This window comes from Grosmannia clavigera, assembly GCF_000143105.1.
Source record: "Grosmannia clavigera kw1407 unplaced genomic scaffold GCSC_167, whole genome shotgun sequence".
Classification (NCBI taxonomy): domain Eukaryota; kingdom Fungi; phylum Ascomycota; class Sordariomycetes; order Ophiostomatales; family Ophiostomataceae; genus Leptographium; species Leptographium clavigerum.
In genome coordinates, this window is record NW_014040772.1 from 557,432 (window position 1) to 579,291 (window position 21,860).

Here is a 21,860-nt window from a genome sequence, read left to right on the forward strand (position 1 = left end):
AAAAAAACGACCATTGCTCTTCGCGCCTTCCTCACGCTGCATTCTGATGCTTGACGAACGACTGTTGATGGTCAGGTGACAATTTTGTATCATCTCCTACTTCTCTTTGCGTCTATTCAGAGCAGTCAGAGAGGTCAGAAGCCATGCCTCCGCGGACGAGGAGGGTTCTTCGCGGCGGAGCCACACCGGCAGCTAACAGCGATGATACGTCCGGCCAAGGCAGCCCTGCCGCTGCATTGGAGCCGACAGCAGCTTCTGAAGCAGCAGGCGCAACAGAAGCTTCAGAAGCATCAACACTGGTACCAACACGAACAGCCGGGAGCCGGTCATTTAAGCTGCGGCCGAAGGTGGTGCGGCGTGCAGACGAGGAGCGCAAGGCTCTCGCGGAGCAGGAAGAGAAGAAGCTGCTCGACCGTGCAGCAGTGGACGATGCTCGCCGACGGAGAGAGAGCCGGATGCGAGGTGGCCGGGGTCGAGGTCGGGGAGGTCGTGGTCGTGGCCGGGGAGATTTTGCTGGTGGCCGTGATGGTCTAATCAGACGGACAGTGGCGCCTGACGGGCCGTTCTCGCAGATGCCGGGTTCATGTAAGGCAGCCTCGGTGTGCTTGTGCTTCCCTTTTGGTTGTCGAACATTTCTCTGACAGCTCTCTCTTCTGCAGTATCTCAAGGCCGTGGCAGACCAGGACAGGGTGGCTTCGGCGGTGGTGGCGGTGGCGGTGGTGGTGGTGGTTTTGGCGGCGGTGGCAGAGGGTCGGGTCCCAGCTCTGGCGGGTTTCTTTCGGTTTCTGGCCCGGCGGTAGAGGTCGACCTGCGGCTGAACACGGACATGTTTAACGGACGGATGGCGGACTACGCAGACGGCGACGACGTGGCGGTCAAGGACGAGTTCGCAGCCGAAACGATCAGCAGCACCAGCTCGGGCAAGAAGATACCACAGCTGTTGCCGATGGGCATCAAGCGGGAGGAGTTCCGGGAGACGGGGATGGTGGTGGCAGCGACCGATGAGCTCGAGGCGACAGCGGGTGAAGGGGACGCGGTGGACGACGGAGAGGCCGACGACTCGGGCTCCGATCTGTTTATCGGGAACGGCGACGTGACGACAACGGGTGGCAGCGCCGACGACGACGAGGTGTGGTCCCGGGCGATTAAGACGCAGCGAGGCGTAAAGCTGATCGGACCGGACGGCCAGGAGATTGAGGTGACGGACATTGACACGCTGGCAGAGAAGCGGCAGGAGATTGCGGCAGCCGCAGCAGCAGCCGGACAAAGACCAAGCGGCGAGGAGGGAGAAGAGGGCGGCATCAGCAGCAGCAGTGGTGTGGTCAAGACGAAGAAGCGGAGACCGCAGAAGGAAAAGGAAAAGGACCCGGAAGAGGTGATGGTGGAAGAGGGCCTGCAGGCGATGCTGCACGACCTGGCCATTGACCCGCCGCGCGATTCGGGAACAGCACCGCTGGCCATCCACTCCAACGAGTCTGCGGCCGACGACGAAGAAGAGAGACGGAAGCAGCAGGAGTCCGCCGAGGCGCCGCAGCGGGAGGGCCGGCTGTTCCTGTTTCAGTTTCCGCCGGTGCTGCCGTCGCTGCAGCCCTTCCAGCCGAGCAGTCCGACAATCAAGAACAGCAGCCACGTGGGCGGTGTCGTGAAGCCGGATCCGGACGAGCACAGCGACGTGGTGATGCTCGACAGCGTGCCAGCGGCAGCGGCGGTAGATCTCACGGGCAGCGGTGACAACAGCAACGACAACGACGGACGCAAGCCATCGGACATTGGCGAGGGCGGCTTCCTCGGCACGCTGACGATCCGCAAGTCCGGGCGGGCCGAGCTCAGCTGGGGCGGCATGACGTACGAGATGATGCCGGGCTCGGACGTGCAGTTCCTCACGACGGCAGTACTGCTGGAAGAGGCAGACGAGAAGCCGAACGTGGGCGATGGACAGCCGACCGAGAACGCCGGTGGAAACGCGTTTGGCATGGGGCCGGTGGGCGGCAAATACAACCTGGTGCCGGTGTTTAGCAGCGAGACCGAGTGGACGGTGGACCCGGCCGAGTTGGAGATGTACGAGGACGAAGACGAGGACGAGGAGGACGAGGAGGACGAGGAGGAAGAGGCCACCGTCCAGGTCGACTGAGAGGGAAGCAGAAGACGGGAAAGACGGGAAAGACGGGAAAGAAGGGAAGGGAAGGAAAGGAAAGGAAAGGAACGTTGAGAGATCACCGTCCAGGTCGGATAAGAGACTAACAGAAGATGGGAAAGACAGGAAAGAATGGAAAGGAATGTTCAGCAGTTATCTGGTTCCAATGTACAAACGCAGCAGAGAGCCACGGAAAGCGGGAAGCAGCCGACATATCCAGGAGTATTGGGCATTATCATAGACGGTACGGAAAACGAGTCACAGACGAAATTCAAGCTTGTAAATGGCAACCGACACGGAAGCTAGTTCGATTTAATCACTGCCATATCCGGTAACCGTCCTCTTGCTCTTTGGCTTTCCTATAATCCCCAAATCCCGAATCGCAGTCCATTCCTCATAAGTCATAAGAGTTCTGTTTTTCCCAAGCCATCCCCCCAACATGCCATTAAACATTATACATTTCTTGGGGTCCACCAATTTTTGAGTCTAATGCTGAAAGCAAACAATAAGCAGAGATGAAAGAAAAGGTCGTTAGTCGTAAATGCGTGAAATGCGAGTTTTTTCTGGGCTCATGCCGACGGAGAAGCTGCAGAAGCAGCAGAAGCAGCGGCAAAATCGGCGGCCTTCTTGTCGATGCCGGCCCGAGGGCTCCATCCGACAGCCGACACGCGGGCAAAGGCAGTGATCACGACACTGCCCATGGTGACGGCAGCGGACCAGATGATAGCGCCGTGGTAGTCGGAAGCTGTGTGGCCGCCGTTGTGGATGAGTGCTGCTGCGGTCGGACCGCCGATCAGGGTGGCAAAAGCGGCCACAGTGCAAGCCATGCCGAAGCGGGCGCCGATGCGAGGAAGCGGGCGAGCGGTGGCATCGACAGCGGCGTTGGCGTTGGCGTCAGCAGACACGGGATCAGCTTTGGGGGGCACCATGAGCTCGGCAATGGAGCCCAGCCAGACGCCTTGGGTCAGGCCGTTGCCCAGGCCGAAACAGATGACAAAGGCGTACATGCCGGCAGTCGAGCTCTCAACAGCGAGCCAGCAGAAAATGCTGACGGCGCTGAAGCACGACATGATGACGAGACAGTCGAGGGCGCCCATATAGTAGCCAGCGAGCAGGCCGGAGACCAGACGGCCCGGAATACCCGATGCGGTGGAGATGATGAGCAGCAGGGTCGAGTTGGTGGACGACATGCCGAGGATCTTTTCGGCGTAGACGTTCATCTGTGGCGGTCAGTGAGGGCACATGCCGAAACTGAAAAAGGAAGCAAAGACTCACGTAGTTGAAGCCAAAGTAGAGGCCCCAGTACAGGAAAAAGGTGGATGCGAGGAAGAGGACAAAGGGCAGCTCGCGCAGAGCGTTCCAATCGGCAATCTGGTCGAGGAAGACAGAGAGACGCGAGGGTCCAGCAGGCTGTTCCGTCTGATCCTGGCCCTTTGGCTCGGCCTTGGGCTTGATCTTGGGCTCGGTCGGCACAGTCCGGATGAGCAGTGCAGCGCCGAGACAGGCGACGAGGGCAACGAGGGCAGCACAGCGGACAGCCCAGGCGAAGCTGGTGGCCGGCAGAAGGTACTGGACGATGGCCGGTAGCACAGCTCCGCCGACACTGGAGCCGATGGTGGAGATGGCGAGGGCAAGGGCCTGGCTGTTGCCACGCGGCGTGTCGGGGCCGAAATAGTAGCTGATGGACGGCAGTGGTGGCGCCGAGAGAAGACCGAGACCGACACCAGTGATGACGGCCTGAGAGATGAACAGCTGTGCCAGCGAGGCGGCCGAAAAGCTGGTCCAGATGCCACCGGCGAGCACAAGAAGCGTGCCGGCGAGAACAGTCGGCACAGCATAGCCCGAATCCGAAAGCTGGCCCGAGACGGTCGATAAAAAGTAGGTCATAAAGGTCTGCAGCGAGCCAACCCAGCTGGCTGTTCCCGTCGGCAGACCCATCGTCTGCGTGTAGTAGAGCTGGTAGACGCCAAACATCGACAGCGTGCCCCAGGCAATGCCGTTGAGCAGAAACGCCGCCGCCACCTGGGACCAGGCCGTCAGGGCCGACGCATCGGCCGGGCCCTTGGTCTTGCTCTGTGCCTCCAGATCTGGAGCCGCCTCGAGCTGGGCGCCTGCCCGGTCCAGCGGCGATACCATCTGCTCCTTCTCGCCCAGCGGCGACCCTGGCTGGCTGGCTGCCAGTGTCAGTGCAGAGTCCATTGCAGATGCCGGCATCGACTGGTACAGTCCGCCCGGCAGACCAGCCTCGCCTGTCTCGTCGACCGCATCCATCCGAGCCAGATGTGCCTCGGTCAGCTGGGCCAGCAAGCTGTTGGATGCATTGGCATCAAGAGCCATTGCAGTGGATCGGAAGGGTGTTGCTCTGTATAAAGGAAAAGAAGAAAGCGAACGAGATGGGTGCAGAAGAGTGTCTGGGTGCCAATAAGTATCTTTGAATTCTCACGTCTATCTAGGCTTTGGTAAGTGTATGCTGCGTGTTGTTTCTGTCTGGTCTGGTCAATTCGGTGTCTGGATGCCTGTGTTCGAGTGCCTGCTCTCTTCCTGTCCGTCTGCCCGGCATCGTGGCCGCCCTCTCTTATAGAGAGCCTGCTCGTCGTCGACGTTCGTATCGAGTAACGTTGTTGACGAGCCTGCTCCAGCGACACCACGGGCGTGTCGTGTAAAAAATGGAGATGCACAGTCTGGGCCCTTCTCCCCATTTTTTCTCGTTTCTTTTTGTCATGCTTTCTCTCTGTCTTGTCAAGCTATCGTGATCCATAATCCCGGCTCGCTGCCGTTCGTCGGAGCTGCTAGCGGTCAAAGCATGGCAATGACGACCCCAGGTGAAGAAAAGACGAAAAAAACTGGGAAAAAATAGGAAAAAGACCGGGAGAAGGTGATGAGGTCGAGGAAAAAAGGACTCACCTGCCTGCATCCAACTCCCTCTTTGGGTCTGGAATTGGACGGCCGTGCCTGAGCTTCCGGCACTGCACCTTCGCGCACGTCTTTCCCCAAGTCCGCTAGCTATAGGGCTCACCCGCCCCTAACGTGGAGCAGGCCTGCGACGACCCTTCCAGGGGCAAAAGAACAGTAAAGAAGAAGATAGCCCAGACTGTGGGCGCGAAAGCACGCCAGCCGGCCTTCCGAGTCTTTTCCATTCCATCTCGTTGCATCTCGTTCTTTCGGCCTGCGTCGTGACTGAGACACCATCGTGAAATCGATTTCTGCTCGATGCACTGTCGCCTCACGTGCTTGAAACCCCATTTTGCCTCTCCAGCATTTGCCGTTCTATTTTGGTCTTTTTTTTCCCTCTCCATCCCTGCCACCAACCCATTGTAAAATTCTCGTAGTCGTACTGTTCTCGGGGCCCGGCTGCCGTCAGCGTCTTCACACCGCATCTGCGTCATGACTGCGCTGTTCCATCGAGTCCAGTTTTTTCACATCACCTGGGCACGCAATCCCCGTTGTCGGTCTTCGTTCTCTCTTAGGTCGTCTCGGCCTTCGCCGTACCATCCTGATGGTGGGAGGAAGAGGGGTTGGCTTAGAGATGCAGAGGGGGTATGCGGAGACGAAGAAAAAAGAAGAGGAGATCACTAGGCAGGACAAAGAGGAGAAGAGCAGGAGGGGAGCAACGAGAAAGGGGGAAAGAGCACGCCAGCAAGGGAGGAAGGCACGACTGCCGGCCGAGCAATCGGTTCATCGAGAGCACTTTCCTTGATTCACCCCGATCATCCCCGTGACTTCTGAGCGAATCGCAGGCGAGAAGTCGTCGATGCATCCGGTCCAGCCTGCTCACCGGTCTGCTCTCTGTGTCTGACAACGCCATCCGGCCTGCGCATCGCGCACTGCACACGCTGCACATGCTGCACACACCGTGCATACACACCGCACACATTGCACGCGTACGAGTACTCGCATTGCGCACCGCTGGCCATTACGACGGCCAACACCCCCCCCAACAGCTAGCCAGACGACCATCGTGAGCTCGGTGACCAGAGGAGAGGAAAAAAAAAAAGGGCACTTGTGCGCGGCCATGCGCTACGAGCAAAATGGCCCCTCCCACCATCACGCTCAACCGACACTGGCCGGTAGGCTTCGTCCGGCAACAGCGGACGTGGATACCGTGTCTTGCTGCCGACAGACCACCTGGTTCTCCTCGTTTTTTCCCCGTCTCTTTTCACCGTGTCGTTCGCCCAGGAGGCTCTTGTCTGCCTCCTCGCCCGGTCGTATTAGCCATCGCGCCCGCGTCCTGATGGTTGCAGGGGCGGGAGCGTAGAACACGCCAGGGACCACAAAAAAAACAAAGCTAGCAGCATTCCGAGAATGGATCTGTTATACAGATTATGATCATGGCACGCCGGATGGGCATCCGTCAACACTTAGTCACGAAGAGCACCACCACCGGCTGCGAGCCTTCCGCCCCAATCCAAGGATGAGACGAGCAACGTGCGACGAACTGTCAGGAAGAAAGGCCTATGACTGGTTTCCGGCCCAGAACATTCTCGCCTCCGCATCATGCCATGTTTGTACCAATAAGCTGGTGATGGGAGCCTAACAGCCGGACCGACAGGAAGACGTGCTCAAGGGAAATCCTGCAGGCGGTCCCGGCCAACACGTCCCGGCAACTCTGCAACGATCCGCGCTGCGATGGCAGGTTGCCGGTGGGGGGAGAGCCAGAAAAAAGACTCTGGAAAGAAAAAGGGGAGCAATGTTGCATGGCTATAGAATCTGCAGGGGAAGACGGGAGGCGGGAAAGGAAAAAACGGGAAAAAATACGAAAAAAACAGCAAAAGCAGCAATATCACGCCCACAATAGCCACTTCTTTCGGGAGACACGCGTTTCCCGTACAGACATCGTGAACTCCGCTGGCTGGCAGTTTTAAGAAGGGAAAAAAAGACACGGACCACAGAATAAAGGGCACGAGGATAGCAGAAGTTGCCAATTCAATATTAATACATATATAAAATAGGGAAAAAGAGCCCCGCCGCTGGGCCCTGGGTGCTCTTTTTGGAATCTCCAAGCGATGGAGTAGTTATAAAAAAAAAAACGGACAAGCGACTCGGTTCGCGAGAGGCTTCTAATGATGTTCACGATGAGATAGATGGGGTGCGATGCGATGCAGACGTTGTGATGGACAAGAGGAAGAATGGCGGATGGGAATGGCGTTGGGCGACGGCCCAGAAAACCTTGGAATGCCCGTGGCAAAATAAAATACAAATACGAATAAAAATGCGATAATACAAAGTACAAGCTGGCCATGCGGCCGCTTAGAGAGTACAGGGTACTTTCGATAGCGCTAGTCCTAAAGAGTTCTGAGGCCAAAGAGCTTAAGTGGTACCCGCTTTTATATTTCCAGAAACGGACGTATCCTCTTTGGAACATATAGTCTATCTCTGTCCGTTGTGCCATTCGCCGCCTTCGTGATGTCCATACTACAGGCAGACGACCAAAAATGCAACCATCACCAGGCTTCTGTCTCTCCACGTGCGCGGGATGCCACCTCCTCTGCGCTGTCTGATTTTGTGCTCTGTACTATTTTGTGCAAGTTTTACGAGGTACGGAGTAGACGAAAAGTAAACAAGAAAAAAGAAAAAAAACGAAAAAAAAAACGTCTTCTCCACCAACTGGTGCGAGTATCTCGGCCGAATTTGTCAAAAGTTGCCCATCCTCGTCAGCTGCTCGCCTGACCTGCCCGTCGCCCAGGCGGCCGTCCAGGTACTGCCTGTGCGCAGGCTGTCCTTCAGCACGTTCTGGCTGAACAGCGGTGAAACGGGAAAGAACTGGGGCCAGCAGAAGAGAGGGGACAGACAGGTGGAGAGGGTCATCTGTTGCCCTTCCACGATGCGCGTCCGTCCGCCCGACGTGCTCGTACAGTTTCGCTTCTGTCTCTACTATGTACTCTCTGTATCACACCTTGCTGCTGCTGCTGCTGCGTGTCCTAGCCGACAACGGCGGCATGTCCGCTCACCGAACCTCGAATTTGTTCCGGGGACCCCTTTCCGTCCCTTCTACTGTCTGCTGCCGCCCAACGAAGGGGTAGAAAGTGGCCCGGGACGGCGGGTTGGGCATGCCCATATAAGGCCATGGCGGTTCGCATTGGCAGCCCAATACTCCGTACTCCGTACAAGATGAGATCTGTCGTATCTTTAGAAAAGGTTGCATTCCGGCCTGGTTTTCGAGGCCCAAGCACAAACGCACAACCACGCATAAGAATACGAATTGTTACGACAGAGCAAGTAAGCAGAGAAACAATACAGTCACACTTTAGAGGATAAACAAGCTTGATCCCTGCCGGCCCCAGACTCGACAACAACACAGGAGAAGAATGAAATAAAGGAAATACTTGTAGTGCCAACCAAAAAGGAGCAACAAGACAGGGAAGCTGGAGATCCCTTGCCAAGTTCCCTCACTTCTTTGCCAATCCCATCCGGACAACCCGTAGGAAACAAACAACAAGGCGAGAGCCAGCAGCCTGAAACTCTGCATGTCCATCCTCTTGGTGATCGTTCACTTTGACCACCTCTTCGCCGCGCGCCATCGCCCTCGCCCTCACTCTCGCCCTCGCCCTCTTTTTTAGCCTTCCTGTTTCCCTCATGTATCTGCCTCCTCTTGGGAGGACGGGACGACATTTTGTCCTGCGCGCTTCGTACTGCGCGGGAGAGCCGCGCTATTTCCTCGTGTCAACTACCCCTGCATCACAATGATCCCTCTAAGCGAGGGAAGGAGATCGCTTGTCAAAGGTGGCAATCGAAAAAGTGAAACAGCAAAGTAGGAAACAACAGCGCAGCACATTAAAAAAGGGAAATAAAAGATAAAAGAAAAAAGAAAAAGAAAAAAACACCAGCCTCCGCCCTCATAAAACTCCTATCCGTACCCTTTCCTCGTTTGCTCGTCTTGTAAAGGAGTGACAATGGACCAGAGGGAAATGCGACAGAGAGAGAACACCATATTCCCAGGAACTCTCTCTCGTATGATGACCCCGTCCAACCGTGGACCGCATAGAAAGACAACCACATAAAAAGAGCAAGCAAACCGAAAACACCTCGCCGTTCCGCACAAGACACACGGATCAAATGGAGGGCGTTGCCACTTCGAGACAACAAATGTAGAGACAATGAGAGCACAAAAAAGGATAACAGTAACAGCTTTGCGTGCGTGTACATACGTCATGCGCATATCGGGATATGCGACCTAGCCGACATCACCGCTTCCGCTTCTTGTTCTTGTCGGCGCTCGCCATGGCCATGGCGGGAATGGTCGGAGCCAGGATGGGTGTGGCCGAGATCGGGGCCGGCGGAAGAAGAGAGGACAGCGACTTCTGCAGTAGCGGCTGCTGCTGGCCCAGCTGGCCCAGCGAGCTGATCGGGGGCAGCTGGTATGCCGGATGCGAGACCGATTGGGGCAACTGAGCCGGAGAGACGGCTGCCGACACGGCCGAAGCCGAGATTGCAGCAGCGGCAGCAGCAACAGCGGCAGACGGCAGCGGCAGCGGCGGCGGCTGCATGGGAGAGTCAGCGCCAGCAGCAGTGTCCTTCTTAATGGGCACGCCCATGTGCCGGCCATAGCGGCCCTTGCGTCCGTTACCCTCGTCTTCACTGATGCAGAGCTCTGCTGGGATCCCGGCATCCCGGCACCGACCACAGGGCCGCTGGCGATCACAGCCCTTCTTGCTCTTGCGGCATCGCTGACAGCGTGGCTTGCTTGACAGGTCCGCAATATCCTCGTCCCCGGCACCACCGCTGCTGGCAGCCGTCGCTGCCGCAATCGGGACGCCACCGCCGTTGGACGCAACCGACAGCTTCCGTGACGCTGGCATCGATGCCGGCGACATTGGCACGCCCGGGGCAATGGCGTTCGTCTTTTTCGCCTTGCTCCCGTTCTGTGCCGCAGAACTCCCGGCGGCCTTGGCCTTGGCCGTCTTTGGTTTCGGCTTCGCCGTCTGTGCCCGTGGCGGCTTCACGGCGCCACCGCTGGAGGCTGATGCTGTCTTGGCTGTGGTCTTCTTGAGCTTGGGTGCGGCCATCAGTCCCGGCACTGGCACCGAGACCGGCGTCGGCACGGGCGACTTGATCTTCTCGTCCACGTCAATGTCGCCACCGTAGCCGCTCTCCACCGACTGGTAGATCTTCCGGCTCATGCCGTCCACGTCCGGCTTCAGCTTGCGCTTGACCTGCGCATCGTCCGAATCACCGCCACCAAGGCTGCTGTCGCAGTCACAGTCGCTGTCCGAGTCGCTCGTGGCGCCCGTGGACGACGCCGCATCTGCTCTGCCGCTGAAGGTGTCGTCTTGCGTCGAGGTCGACGTACGGCCGTACGAGAAGTTGGACATCTCGCCCAGGCGCATGAGCTGCATGGCCACATCCTTGTCTTCTTCCGACACGGAGCTGACCGTCGGATCGGGAGTGGGAAGGACGCCCATGCCGGCACCGACACTCGAATAGCCGATGCTGGCACGCGTGCGGCGGCCGTCCGAGCCGGGAGTAGCATATATGCCGCTCTGTCCAAAGTGTGTGTGATGGCTCTGCGGCGAGTGCAGGGCACCGGCACCGGCAAACGGGTTCTGGCCGGGGTAGACAAAGGGGAGCGACGGCCGGTGGTCCGAACGGCGGGCAGGCGAGACAGATGGGTTGGAAGTCGCAGCAGGCATCTGGGGCGGAGCAAACAAGGGCAGTTCCTGCAGAGTGGGGAGTTAGCTGAGACAGCTGAGACATGGAGAGACGCAAAACACATACTGAGCTCTCAAACTTGGCCCTCTTGCGGCGGCCGCCTTCGACAATGTTCTCGACGCTGATCTCGGTGTTGCCAATGGGCTGCTGCTCCTTGATACGGCCGGTGGCAGAGCCAGGCGCACCATCACCGCTAGTGTAGCCGTTCAGGCTGTCGCCACCGTACGCATCGTTGCCGGCGATGCCGCGGTTCTTGGAAGAGCGCGACCGGTTCTTGGAATTGGTGCTGGCCGAGTCGCTCCGACGGCCGCGAGCGCTGTTGGGCGACAGGCTACGCTTGCGCGAAGTGCGGGAGCCGGGGCGCGAGATGAAGTCGTCGTTGTGGTGGTGGTGGAGGTGGTGGTGGTGATGCAGGGGAGCATAGGACGGGTGGTAAGGAGCATCCAGATCACGGGCCTGCTCGTCGTAGTGCTCGCCAGCGGCCACAGCAGGCGGCGAACGGTAGCTGCGGGTGGCAAAAGCACTGGGCGAGAGCGCCGGCTCCTCAATGACGCGGACGTAGACGACCATGTTGTCGCGGAAGTTCTCGTAGCGAGCAATCATGGTGTTGCCGGCCTCGTCCTCAAAGCTGACGCCCTTGGAGCTGGTCGGGCTCGAGTAGAGCCCGTAGAAGTTCTTGACCGTGGTGACGATGGAGTCTGTGGCATCGTGGGGGTAGATTTGCACGCGCATTGGCAGACGGGCGGTAGTGTGCGGTGAGTCGGGCGTGATGAGCTGGAAGCGGACCGTCTTGGGATCAGACGGCCGTGGGGTGGCGCCTGTGGCCGACATGGCTGCAGGGGTCCCAGGGCTGTGGGCAGTATGGTTGTATTCCATCGCACGAGCGGCCGACGGACAATGGGAAAGATGGGGAGATGGGAAAGGTGAATGGGCCGGTTTGGGTCGAAATGGCAGCGGCGATGAAGATGAGCAGCGGTTGGGGCCGACACAGTGGCCCAGCCAGCAAGCAGCAGCGGCAGCAGCAGCGACCACTCTCAGTGCCCGCCTCTCCTGAGTCTCGTGTTCTGTTTCTCTCTTTTCCGCTCTGGCTTCTTCCGGATACAGCGCAACAAATGACTGTTATTTTTTCTGGTCTTCCCCGTGTCTTCTTTCTTGAGGGAAGTTACGTGTGTGGGTGCGTGTGTGTGAGTGGATGTGGAAGAGGGAAGGTGTATGTGTTTGAGTCTGTTCGTCTTCTGATGTGTGGGCGGTTCCTCTGCAGAGGCAGACTGACGGATTAGGCCGGCGCAGATCGGGAGCGCAGAGACCGATGTCTGGCAGGTTCTGCAGAATGGCAGCGACGTCAGCAAAACACGAAGAAGCCAGAGCAGGTGCGAGCAAGAGGACTCGGCCAGGGCGAGGTGCGAGTCGGGAAGGGGGGAGAAGACGGCGGTGACAGGGAGCCCACGGGCAGTTTTGGGAGGCAGTGGGCCATAACTTGGGCGGAGAGCCGCAGCCAACGACGGCACCGATCCAGGCCGGGACGGCGAGAAAGACGGGAAAAAGCATGCAGCCATGATCGCGTGCAGGGAGAGGGCCGGAGAAACATACCAGACGCAGCAGGGGACGGTATTGGCAGTGTTGACGGCGGCGACTCCGAGGTCGATGGCTTTTTGACGGGAGATCTCTGGCCAGAATGCACCAGAAGAAAATGCCTGCACCTGCGGGCGGGAAATCAGCACGGGCAGAGCAGGCGGATGGCAGAAGATGGCAGGCGAGATGCCAGAAAGGCCGGCAGACAGGGCGAGAGGCACGACCGTCTTACCAGAGAGATTGGTTGTCGCTGCGTGCCCGATGGTCGAGGGTGGGTGTTGGCGAGGAATCCTGGAGAGAGTGGAAAAGAGAGAAGGGTTTGACTTGGCCTGGAAGGTGGGTATTTTTTCGCTCCTTCGCCTTTAGGTGGAGCCGGCCAGTCCAGCCAGTACAGGTTACGGGGTGCTACAGGGCACTACAGGGCGTTCGAGGCACCTCGTCCAGGGCCCTGCCTGCTGAGGACAGTGCTGGCGCTCAGGCACTTTAGGGGTTGGTCAGTCTCCTGCACACCGATGGCCAGCGGATTTTACTTCTTTTCCTTTCTTCCGTTCTTTCTTTCTGGCACAGCACATCATCGGGAGCACCGCGCCGCTGTGTGCGAACGCAGCCGTAGAGGATGGGGCGTCGAGCGCGGGAGCGCATCAGCAGGGCCGCGCAAGGTCGAAGATCGATGGTCATGTAAGATACAATGTAGAGAAACGGGCCATTCTTGGCGAGCCGGCGCAGATCCATCGCTGGCGAACATCGTATCTTACATGGTAGCGCCGGACGCCGTTCACTCCAGCCTGCCTGCGAGAGCGGAAGCGCCCAGTCGGCCAACAGCTGCCTTGGCCTCTGCTCTCTGCTCTTTCGGCCATCCGCTTCCTCACCACCGCCTGGATGCACAGTCCTGCTCCGTAGCGAGCGGGGCTGAGCTGGCGGGAGGGTGGGTGACCAATGGCGCAAGGCGCATGGGCGACTGCGTTACGACAAGAGGGATGGATGCCGGTGGCTCTGGCGAGCCAGGCCCAAACGGGGTCGCTAGGGGAGACGCGGCGGCGTCGACCTGGCGCAACCAGCATCGCTAGTCTCGCGAGCCGAGGGGGCTCTTTGTCATGGCCGCCGGCCTGCTGTCGCAGTTGCTGATGCTGTTGCTGATGCTGTTGCTGATGCTGTTGCTGATGATGCTGTCGCTTCTGCTTCGTTGCCGGAGGCTGGAATGGCCGTCGCGGCATCGGCAGGCGAGAGCGTGCTGGGGACCTCTTCCGTGGTCCATGTGGAGATGCGGTGGTGCCTATGGGGAATAGTACAGAGTACGCGAGCACCCTCTCACGCTGCCATCCGTGCTGGCGCATTGTCCGGGCCCCATCGCCTGTGTCTGGCAGAGCAGCCTGCATGGCGGCCAGCCGGCTTCCACGCATTGGCCGCACTGCCAGCTCATCATCCAGCACGACGAAGCCAGAACGAGCAGACAGCGGCCCTACAAGCACCACTCTGGCGCCATGGAGACGACACAAAAAGACGACGAAAGCGTCGGGGAACGCGGCCGTGAGGGTCGTTGGGCCAGGGCCGTTTCAGGTGCGACGTCTCTGTCGAATCAGGACCGCATGCATGACCCTGCTGTTTGTTGTTTTCTGCGATTTGTTTTAATTCTCGACATTTTAGCGAATCGTCGCTCTAGCTCGTCTTCGCTTCTAGCTTCTCTTTCTCTCTTTCTCTGTCTTTTTCTCTCTCTCTTTCTCTCTCTTTCTCTCTCTCTCTCTCTCTTCTCCGCCGTCCGCTCTACCTGTCCTTTGTTTGCCACTGTAGGAATTACGACCGGGTGCCTTTGGCTCCAGATCGGCACCGTCTGGCTCGGCCGCCAAAGGAACAAAAGATCGCATCCATTCTCTTGCAATAATTACGCAGACCGCCTGCCTGCGCATACGACGTCGTAAAGGGATCGACCGCGAATGCCCATCAGCGCGCGCGCCTGGATAACGCCCACACACACTCGCACACACCTTGATGGGGCGTCTGGACGGACGAGCCAGCCAGGATGCTTCGGGTGGAGTGTCTGGCCGTCACCGCCTTCCCGCGAACGATCGGTATTGATCCTGCGCCTGCCGTCGTCGCACATAGCACTATGTATATCTGCGTAGATGGGCAGCCAGCAAAGCCGCATTTGCATATTGGCTGCCCAATGCCCATTGCGTAGCGAGATGCGTGATTCTCCGTTTGCCTCTCTCTTCTCTCTCCTCCTTCCTTTGCCTCTGTCTCTCTCCTCTCTCTGTCTCTCTACTCTCTCTTTCTCTGTCTCTGTCCTTCCCTCTCTCTCTCTCTCTCTCTCTTTTCTCTTTTCTCCTTCCCCCCTCTGTCGCATTCTGCGCTCCGCACACAAACCGCTCGCTCCCCTGCTCTTCCACCGGCCCAATGGGGCAAAAGAAACACGTAAAAAAGTTCCTGTCAAAGTTGCCACTGGCCTGTTTCTCCCCGTGCGAACGAGGGGAAATTGCGGCACTTTTATCGTCTTTTAATCCGGCATCCTGCCCTCTCGCCCTCAGCTTTTTGTCCTCTTTTGCTGAAACGGCCAGCTTATATCGCTCCCTCATGCGCCTTCCGCTCATTTCGCCCTTTTGCCGCCGATTGCGCCTCGTCGCGCCAAGTACCTCCATGTGTGCGCTGAAACCTCCAAACGAAATGCAGCCAACTAATCGTCCTCGTGCACCACACCGCATCTGTCGGAAAAGTGACGACAGCGCACACTTTTCTGCCTGTTCGTGTCCACGGCCGATGGCATGATGTGCTGTCCAGCCGGCCACAATGTGGCAAAGCAAACCGGCCTAGAACAAGACCAACCAACCCCCCCTCTAGGCTGCAGCGAGCAGCCCGGCAAGACAGACACGATGGAAACATGAAATATGCAGTGTCACGACCAACTTCCCCTCAAGCAAAAAAAGGTAACCACAATGGCCCGCAATTATTCCGCGAAACATTTCCTCCTCTGCTTCACACACGAGAATGCGCCAGTGCCCTGACTGGCTCCCCGAAAATGCTGGGAAAATGTAATAAGTACAGGGGGTGGAGGTGCGCCGGGCCGTGACAGCTGGCCGCCCAATGCCGCATTTCGCAAAAGACGGGCGCCAACCAAGCAAAGCGGGGAGGGGTCGGCGCCACTGATCGGGGACGCCTTTCCTTTTCCAACATCGGGATTCTTTCCTTTTCTCTTACCGCTCTCTCCTTTTCGTCCCTTGCCCCCTTCGTCTCGTCGGGCATATATCACACCAGATATAGCATAATGGCTTCGCCGCTTCATCCAAAAGGACAGACGATGCGCACGACTGCTGAAAAAAAGGAAAGGAGGGGAAATTTCGCTTGCGCAGCCAATCAGTCTAGGCATAGACAGCAGGCGCCCAGCATGAAACAGCGCAATGCTCCGCCAAGTCTGTCAATTCGTATCACGTGATGACGTGTCAATTTGGCGGTTTAATTGCAGCGGCCAACGGCCGGAACCCCGTAATGGAACAGCGCGTCACCATGCCCCCAGAACGCACTTTTGTCCACATAAAAATAGAGCCCTTATTCTCGCAAAGAGTCGCACAATTCATCAGTTTAACAATCTCTACCGCACAGCACTTTGTGCGCTGTTGGCTGCCCATTTTTTGCAAGACAGCAAGCTCTAGAAGACGCGCAGTGGCCCGTGCGCCATAAATGGAGGGGCTTGTAAGCAGCCACGATCGCCAAGCGGGGCCCGCTAGCTCATCTTGGGTAAAGCACGTTGCGATAGCCGGGTAGGATACAGAGGTACATTGTAAAACGTCACCGGCACGGATTAATATCCAGCGCCGTGGCCCATATTATCGCGCACATATTAATGGCCTAGTCTGTGCGCCACATGATACACCCCGGGTAGGACTGGTATCCTCTTCTTAGCCCACAGCAACGAGTGAGCCAATCCGATTCGCCAACAAAGACAGTTCATAAACAAAGAAACGCCCCGATGCAGGAAGAGGAGACGTCTCATGCCTTGCGCTTCTGCCTGCATTGCCGCCAATTTGCTGCGTGCAGTGTTTAGCAGCTGCCAGAGGAGTCAACATCCACTCTGCATCGCATCCCACAACATAATTCCCCTCCTCCGCCTCGCCCCTGCTGTTTTGCGTGCATCACCCGTCCTTGCCGTTGAAAACACGCGCAGATCGGCGCCCCGGCAACAGCATACATGCAAAGCACTGGCCCAAAAACTACATCAAAACAAACCCGCCGCTTCAGGTGCGACATCCATCCACGCTGCAAACACATTTCTCGGCGCCTCTACTCCGTACCTCTCCCAACAGGGCAGTCGCGACCCGCAGCCACGGTATGTTCCACGCCCCGTCCATGCACCTTCTTTGTTTTGCTTCGCCAAATTGCCCTGTATTCTTCATTTTTTCCTGCGCTGTGGGCGATTTGCCAATTCACTCTCCCATTCACAACCGCCATCACAAAGAAGGCTCTGTCTGGCCTTCCTCTTTCCCCCTCTCTCTCGAGCACCATCAGTGTTCCCTTGGCCGCCAACCTTCCTCCATTGACTGCCTCTTCCGCTTGGCCTGTCTGTCTCTTTTCGCCCATCTGGGTCCAGCCTGCTTTTGGCCGTCTCCTTCACGTCAGCTCAGACTCTCCTTGACCCCATTTATTTTCTCTTAATTCTTTCCCAACCAAGCATCCTTGTTGTCCCGCCAGGCAATCCCCACTCCTGCACAGCTTCGCTCTCCAGCTCCCTCTCTAACTATCTTTGTTTTGTTGTTGTTCCCTCTCACTACTCCGTTCTTCTTATTCTCCCCTCCTCCCCCATCTTCCCCTCACTCGCCCATCTTTCGTCTCCATTTTCAATTTTCTTTCTCTACCCCCGTCCTACTACACCCTTGTACTCCGACCTCTGTTCTTCTTGTCGGTGCTAAGAATCTCGCCTTCAGGAAAAGTCGTCAGTTTCCCAATCTACCAAAACCCAACCGATACTACACTTGCGCCGGTTCATTGGACTCCCCGGAGACATAGCGCCTAGAGGACGCGACTATTTTCCTACCCAGCTTCTCGGCATATTATTTTGACTTGACTCGGTCGTCTAATTCATGTCAACATCAGCTCAAGCTTTCCCACCACTTTTCTCAGCATTCACAAATTTACCACAATAGCACCGCGAACTCGCTCAGCCTAACGTACGCATTAGCAAGGCCAATACGATTAAGCATTCCTCACAGCATCACTCCTCCGCTTTAGTGGGCTCCAGCTCTACAGCTATAGGGTGGACAATTCGTATCTGCTTTCGCACGACTTCATCTATACTAGCTCTCAATCCACTTCCCCAATCATGGATGCAAAGGTGAGCTTCTCTAACTCTTTTTTCCCATGCGGTGCTTGAATGTACCCGCTTTTGTTTTCCGATCGCTGCCCTCCTTTCGCTTGGGTCCTGGTGGAATTACAAGGCTTACAAGTACGCTTGTATCAATATCTTTGCTACTACCCTGTGGTCCCTCCTTCGCATGCCATTCACGACTTTCTGAATTATTGACCCACCCACCCCTTCCCCTTCTCATTTCTCATTACTCTTACTACCAGATCCGCGTTGTTGGTCCCTGCACATCTGTATTTTCTCGACGGGTGCCTCTGTCGCGTCCCCCCTGTCCTTTCTCTAGATTGCTGGCATATACCCACTCCATCCGATCGCATGCATTCGCTGTCACCTGCAAAAACGCTTTATTGCGCATATGAGATACATCATGGAACAAGGGCTAACCAGTGGGTTTCACCGCGTCAGCCTCAGCGCCTTTCACGGTCACAGCCTAGCTTCGGCCAGGCCAACAACGAAAATATGATTCCTGCTGTCTTTGGCGTGGACCAACGAAACAAGGCTCCCGGTGTTCCCATTGCCAAGTCTGCGGCAGAGGGCCTCAGACCCAACGCAAAACGGACAGCTTTTGGGGATGTCAGCAATGTCCTGAGGTCTGTTCCTGACATGGCTTTCTTTGGGTTCAAATCCACTGCAATTGCGGGCAACACCGCATCCGTGGTCCCTTCTGCTACTGGCGGAAAAAGAAAAACACGGCTCAATCTGCCGGCTTTCTGGCACCTGCACAACGCGCAAAGATCAGCGGCTCTGTTGTTGCCTTGGCCACGGCAGACACAAACATTGTGCGGCCTCAGCCGACGCACAATGAAAAGTCCCAAATTGGTGCTTTGAAAACAGACCAGCGTAGTCTTCAGCACCAGCAACGAAATTGGTAAGGTAGCCGGAACACATGCCACTGCCGCTACGCTCGTGGATGGCAACTACCCGGTGTCAGCTTCATTGGCCCAGCATAGCAACGCCAATAGGGCCAAGCAAAGCCCACGGCAGCACAAGAGCCAGCCCTGCCTTAAGAGCGCACTGGACCAGCAGGTGCAAAAGAAGATTCTACGCCGAACCCAGAGCCGGCTTCCGGAAGACCGTCCGCAACTGAAGGATGTTGTCGTCTTCACTGACTACAAGACTGCTGCCGGTCTCGAGCTCGATGGTCTCAGTGAAAGCGACTTTCACGACGCCGATGCCGATGATGCACCATATGTCAACGCTGTTGGAGCCATCAATAAAATTGTGATGCCTGCTTCGGACAACAATACCGGCAATGTTCGGGCCCATGACGAATATGTGGCAGTCGGGGCTCACCAATTACTAGAGCAGGCACCACTGGCTCAGAGCGAATTTCACACGGCGGACGAAGAACATCTGGATTTTCTCTCAGAAGTTCCCACAGTTCCAACTGGTGGTGCCGCTGAAGCAGAAGAGCCTTGGGAGGACGACGGCGATTTTTACGAGGAGCAGGGCTACACAACCGCTCACTCTTTCCGCTCACTAGGCGACAATACGACGGGTGGCTCGACAACTATCATGATGCCCAAAGTGACGGCTAGGATCCAGAACGAGTTGGATCTTGCCCGGTCCATTGTCGAGGCGTCCCTTACTCCCGAGGAGATCGACGACGAAGCATGGGACATTAGTATGGTCGCCGAATACGGAGAGGACATCAACGACTACATGCGGGAGCTTGAGGTAGGTTTCTTTGCTCTTCTCCCTGCAGGAAACTATGAGAGACTGACTCATGAATAGGCAAAGATGCTTCCTAGTCCTCACTATATGGACATGCAGACGGAGATCCAATGGTCGATGCGCGCCGTGTTGATGGAGTGGTTGATTCAAGTCCACGCACGCTTCAATCTGCTGCCGGAAACCCTATTCTTGACGGTCAACTACATTGACCGGTTTTTGTCGTCCAAAATCGTGTCCGTGAACAAGCTGCAACTGGTCGGCGCCACAGCTATTTTCATCGCAGCGAAATACGAGGAGATCGTTTGTCCGTCGATTCAGGAGATCGTGTACATGGTCGACGGCGGTTACACTGCGGACGAGATTCTCAAAGCCGAGCGCTTCATGCTTAGTATGCTTGGCTTTGAGCTTGGTTGGCCCGGTCCCATGAGCTTTCTTCGTCGCATTAGCAAGGCCGACGATTACGACTTGGAGACACGGACTCTGGCCAAGTACTTCCTGGAGGTGGCCGTTCTGGACGAACGATTCGTGGCCAGTCCAGCCAGCTTCTTGGCTGCCGGATCTCACTGCCTAGCCCGCCTCATGCTGCATAAAGGCGATTGGGTAAGTCCCTCGAGCTCTTCCTGTTTTGACGCCCACCCGTGCTATTTTTGCCTGTTGCAGCTTGTGCTAACAATGCATCATACAGTCTATGGCCCACACACACTATTCTGGTTACACATGGGGCCAGGTCCGGCCATTGGCCAATGTGATGATTCATTGCTGCCGAGATCCACAAGCACACCATGCAGCTGTTTACGAGAAGTACGCCAGCAACAAGTTCAAGAAAGCATCCATTTTTGTCGAGGAAGAGCTCCGCAGAGGTTTTTCCATGCCACCTCCGCACATGCATCGGCAACGGTCGTCACTGACGGACTCGTTTACCGACAACCTGAGCGATTCCATTGGACCGCTCCGCTCCAATCACCTGGACATACTGATTCAAGCGCAAAGCTGAATAGATGCATGCTGTTCTTGTTGACTAAATGCAATATCCCGAGTCCCAACCGGTGCCAAGGGCTTTGCCGATGGCGGTCGGCAACCCGGCAGATTGGCAGTTCTTCGTTCCCTACCATAATATCGCCTTGTTTAGACGGCTACTCGATTGGGACATGAACACCATCTAATAGTGGATTTATTCCGCGTGTTTGAGATTTTTGCATTTTGCGGAAGCATGCTCACTGTGCGGTCTCCTGGCTTGTGTGGCAATCAGTTTTCGTCTCACATCATTTGTTTTTACTCTTCTGTTACCCAGCACAGTTGTCCTCGAAGAAACCACCCGTACTGGGCCGTCTGTGTTGGCTGTCTTATTCTTATGACGACCTTACGAGACACGATAGTTCTGTACCTTTTCTTTGTTTGTCGTCGGTTTTTGTTTTCAGTCATTTTTGCGCTTTTCGGGCTCGGCTCTCGTCGCATGCAGAGAGAGTAGGGGAGAGGTGATACTGCATTTGGGAGGTATTACGGACGGCGTTTAGCGAATAGATCCAGGGCTGCGAGCGGTAGGGACCAAGATGTCGGCTCGTGCCGCTAGGGCGGGCATAAAGGAGCGGAAGTTCTGTACAGTACTGCTCGGCATAGGGAAGCGCGACATGCGAGACAGGTTAATAAGAGGATGCGGAATAGCGAAAGCAAGAAGTGGGATAGTGTGGGGATGGAAGCTGTGAGTTGAATAATGGTCATGATTGCAGGCTATAGTTATCGCATCAATATGCCAAATGCGGAGTATTATGGTATAAGATACAAGGCTGTTTATTTTGAGGCGAGAGGATCAAGATGCTGACTCGGTGCACTAAGCTCTGTGAACCTGCTCGTTGTATCTGTTCCGTAGAACGCGGGGGTGAGTGGACAATCTCCGTGCAGAGGGAGACGTTCCGATCGGCAGGCACCGAAACAATATAGCGGAAGTTGGATCCGCACCAACCAGCGACTCGTAAGAAACGGCCTATCTCCGAATACCGAATCTTGCAACAGTTCCGGGTGGATGCCCTCACCGCTGCCGATGACTGGCTACGCCTACATGGATGTACATGGTACTCAGCAGTGAGCATGTATCACGGGTCTACTTCAGCTCCTGGTTCCCCGGCAATGCATCGCATCCTCTGGTCTGCCTTTTCAGATTATCGCTGCAGCGTCCGAGTGTTCCGGGGAAGCAGTCTGCTCCAAACAGCCCTAATGGGGCAAGTCGACACGGGCTAGCCCCCACGACACGGCGCATACTGCAATTGTACGTATGTACTCCGTACTCCGTACTATGTTTGATACGAGGCATAATCATGCAGGTGGGCGGTCACTCGTCACCTCCTTGTCGCGCTGCAGCTTCCTTTCGCCCTGCTAGCAGGAGCGTCACAACGAAAGGGGTCAGCATTCGGTCGAAAGGCTAGTGTCGGGAGGCCGTGGTCCAAGCTTTTTGCAGATGGCCCATACATGGGTGGGAATCTCGAGTCTGAT

General features: G+C 56.7%; 4 protein-coding genes across 4 annotated transcripts; 2 read left to right on the forward strand and 2 right to left on the reverse strand.

Moving 5' to 3' along the window:
- Window positions 1-143: 143 nt before the first annotated feature.
- Window positions 144-2,131, forward strand: CMQ_6335 (DNA-directed RNA polymerase-like subunit; the record flags this gene model as incomplete). Its single annotated transcript, XM_014315400.1, has 2 exons — window positions 144-585; window positions 660-2,131. The coding sequence occupies 2 exons, from the start codon at window positions 144-146 to the stop codon at window positions 2,129-2,131; spliced, it is 1,914 nt and encodes a 637-aa protein (XP_014170875.1).
- Window positions 2,132-2,703: 572 nt separating this feature from the next.
- Window positions 2,704-4,471, reverse strand: CMQ_6086 (major facilitator superfamily transporter monocarboxylate; the record flags this gene model as incomplete). Its single annotated transcript, XM_014315151.1, has 2 exons — window positions 2,704-3,354; window positions 3,410-4,471. The coding sequence occupies 2 exons, from the start codon at window positions 4,469-4,471 to the stop codon at window positions 2,704-2,706; spliced, it is 1,713 nt and encodes a 570-aa protein (XP_014170626.1).
- A 4,844-nt stretch (window positions 4,472-9,315) lies between these two features.
- Window positions 9,316-13,728, reverse strand: CMQ_6311 (c6 zinc finger domain containing protein; the record flags this gene model as incomplete). The annotated part of the gene is made up of 4 exons (XM_014315376.1): window positions 9,316-10,788; window positions 10,847-11,871; window positions 12,054-12,602; window positions 13,665-13,728. 4 exons carry the CDS (start codon window positions 13,726-13,728, stop codon window positions 9,316-9,318), a joined length of 3,111 nt encoding a protein of 1,036 aa, XP_014170851.1.
- A 3,929-nt stretch (window positions 13,729-17,657) lies between these two features.
- On the forward strand, window positions 17,658-20,367 carry CMQ_6105 (g2 mitotic-specific cyclin; the record flags this gene model as incomplete). Its single annotated transcript, XM_014315170.1, has 5 exons — window positions 17,658-17,669; window positions 18,129-18,289; window positions 18,539-19,376; window positions 19,434-19,973; window positions 20,059-20,367. The coding sequence occupies 5 exons, from the start codon at window positions 17,658-17,660 to the stop codon at window positions 20,365-20,367; spliced, it is 1,860 nt and encodes a 619-aa protein (XP_014170645.1).
- Window positions 20,368-21,860: the final 1,493 nt, after the last annotated feature.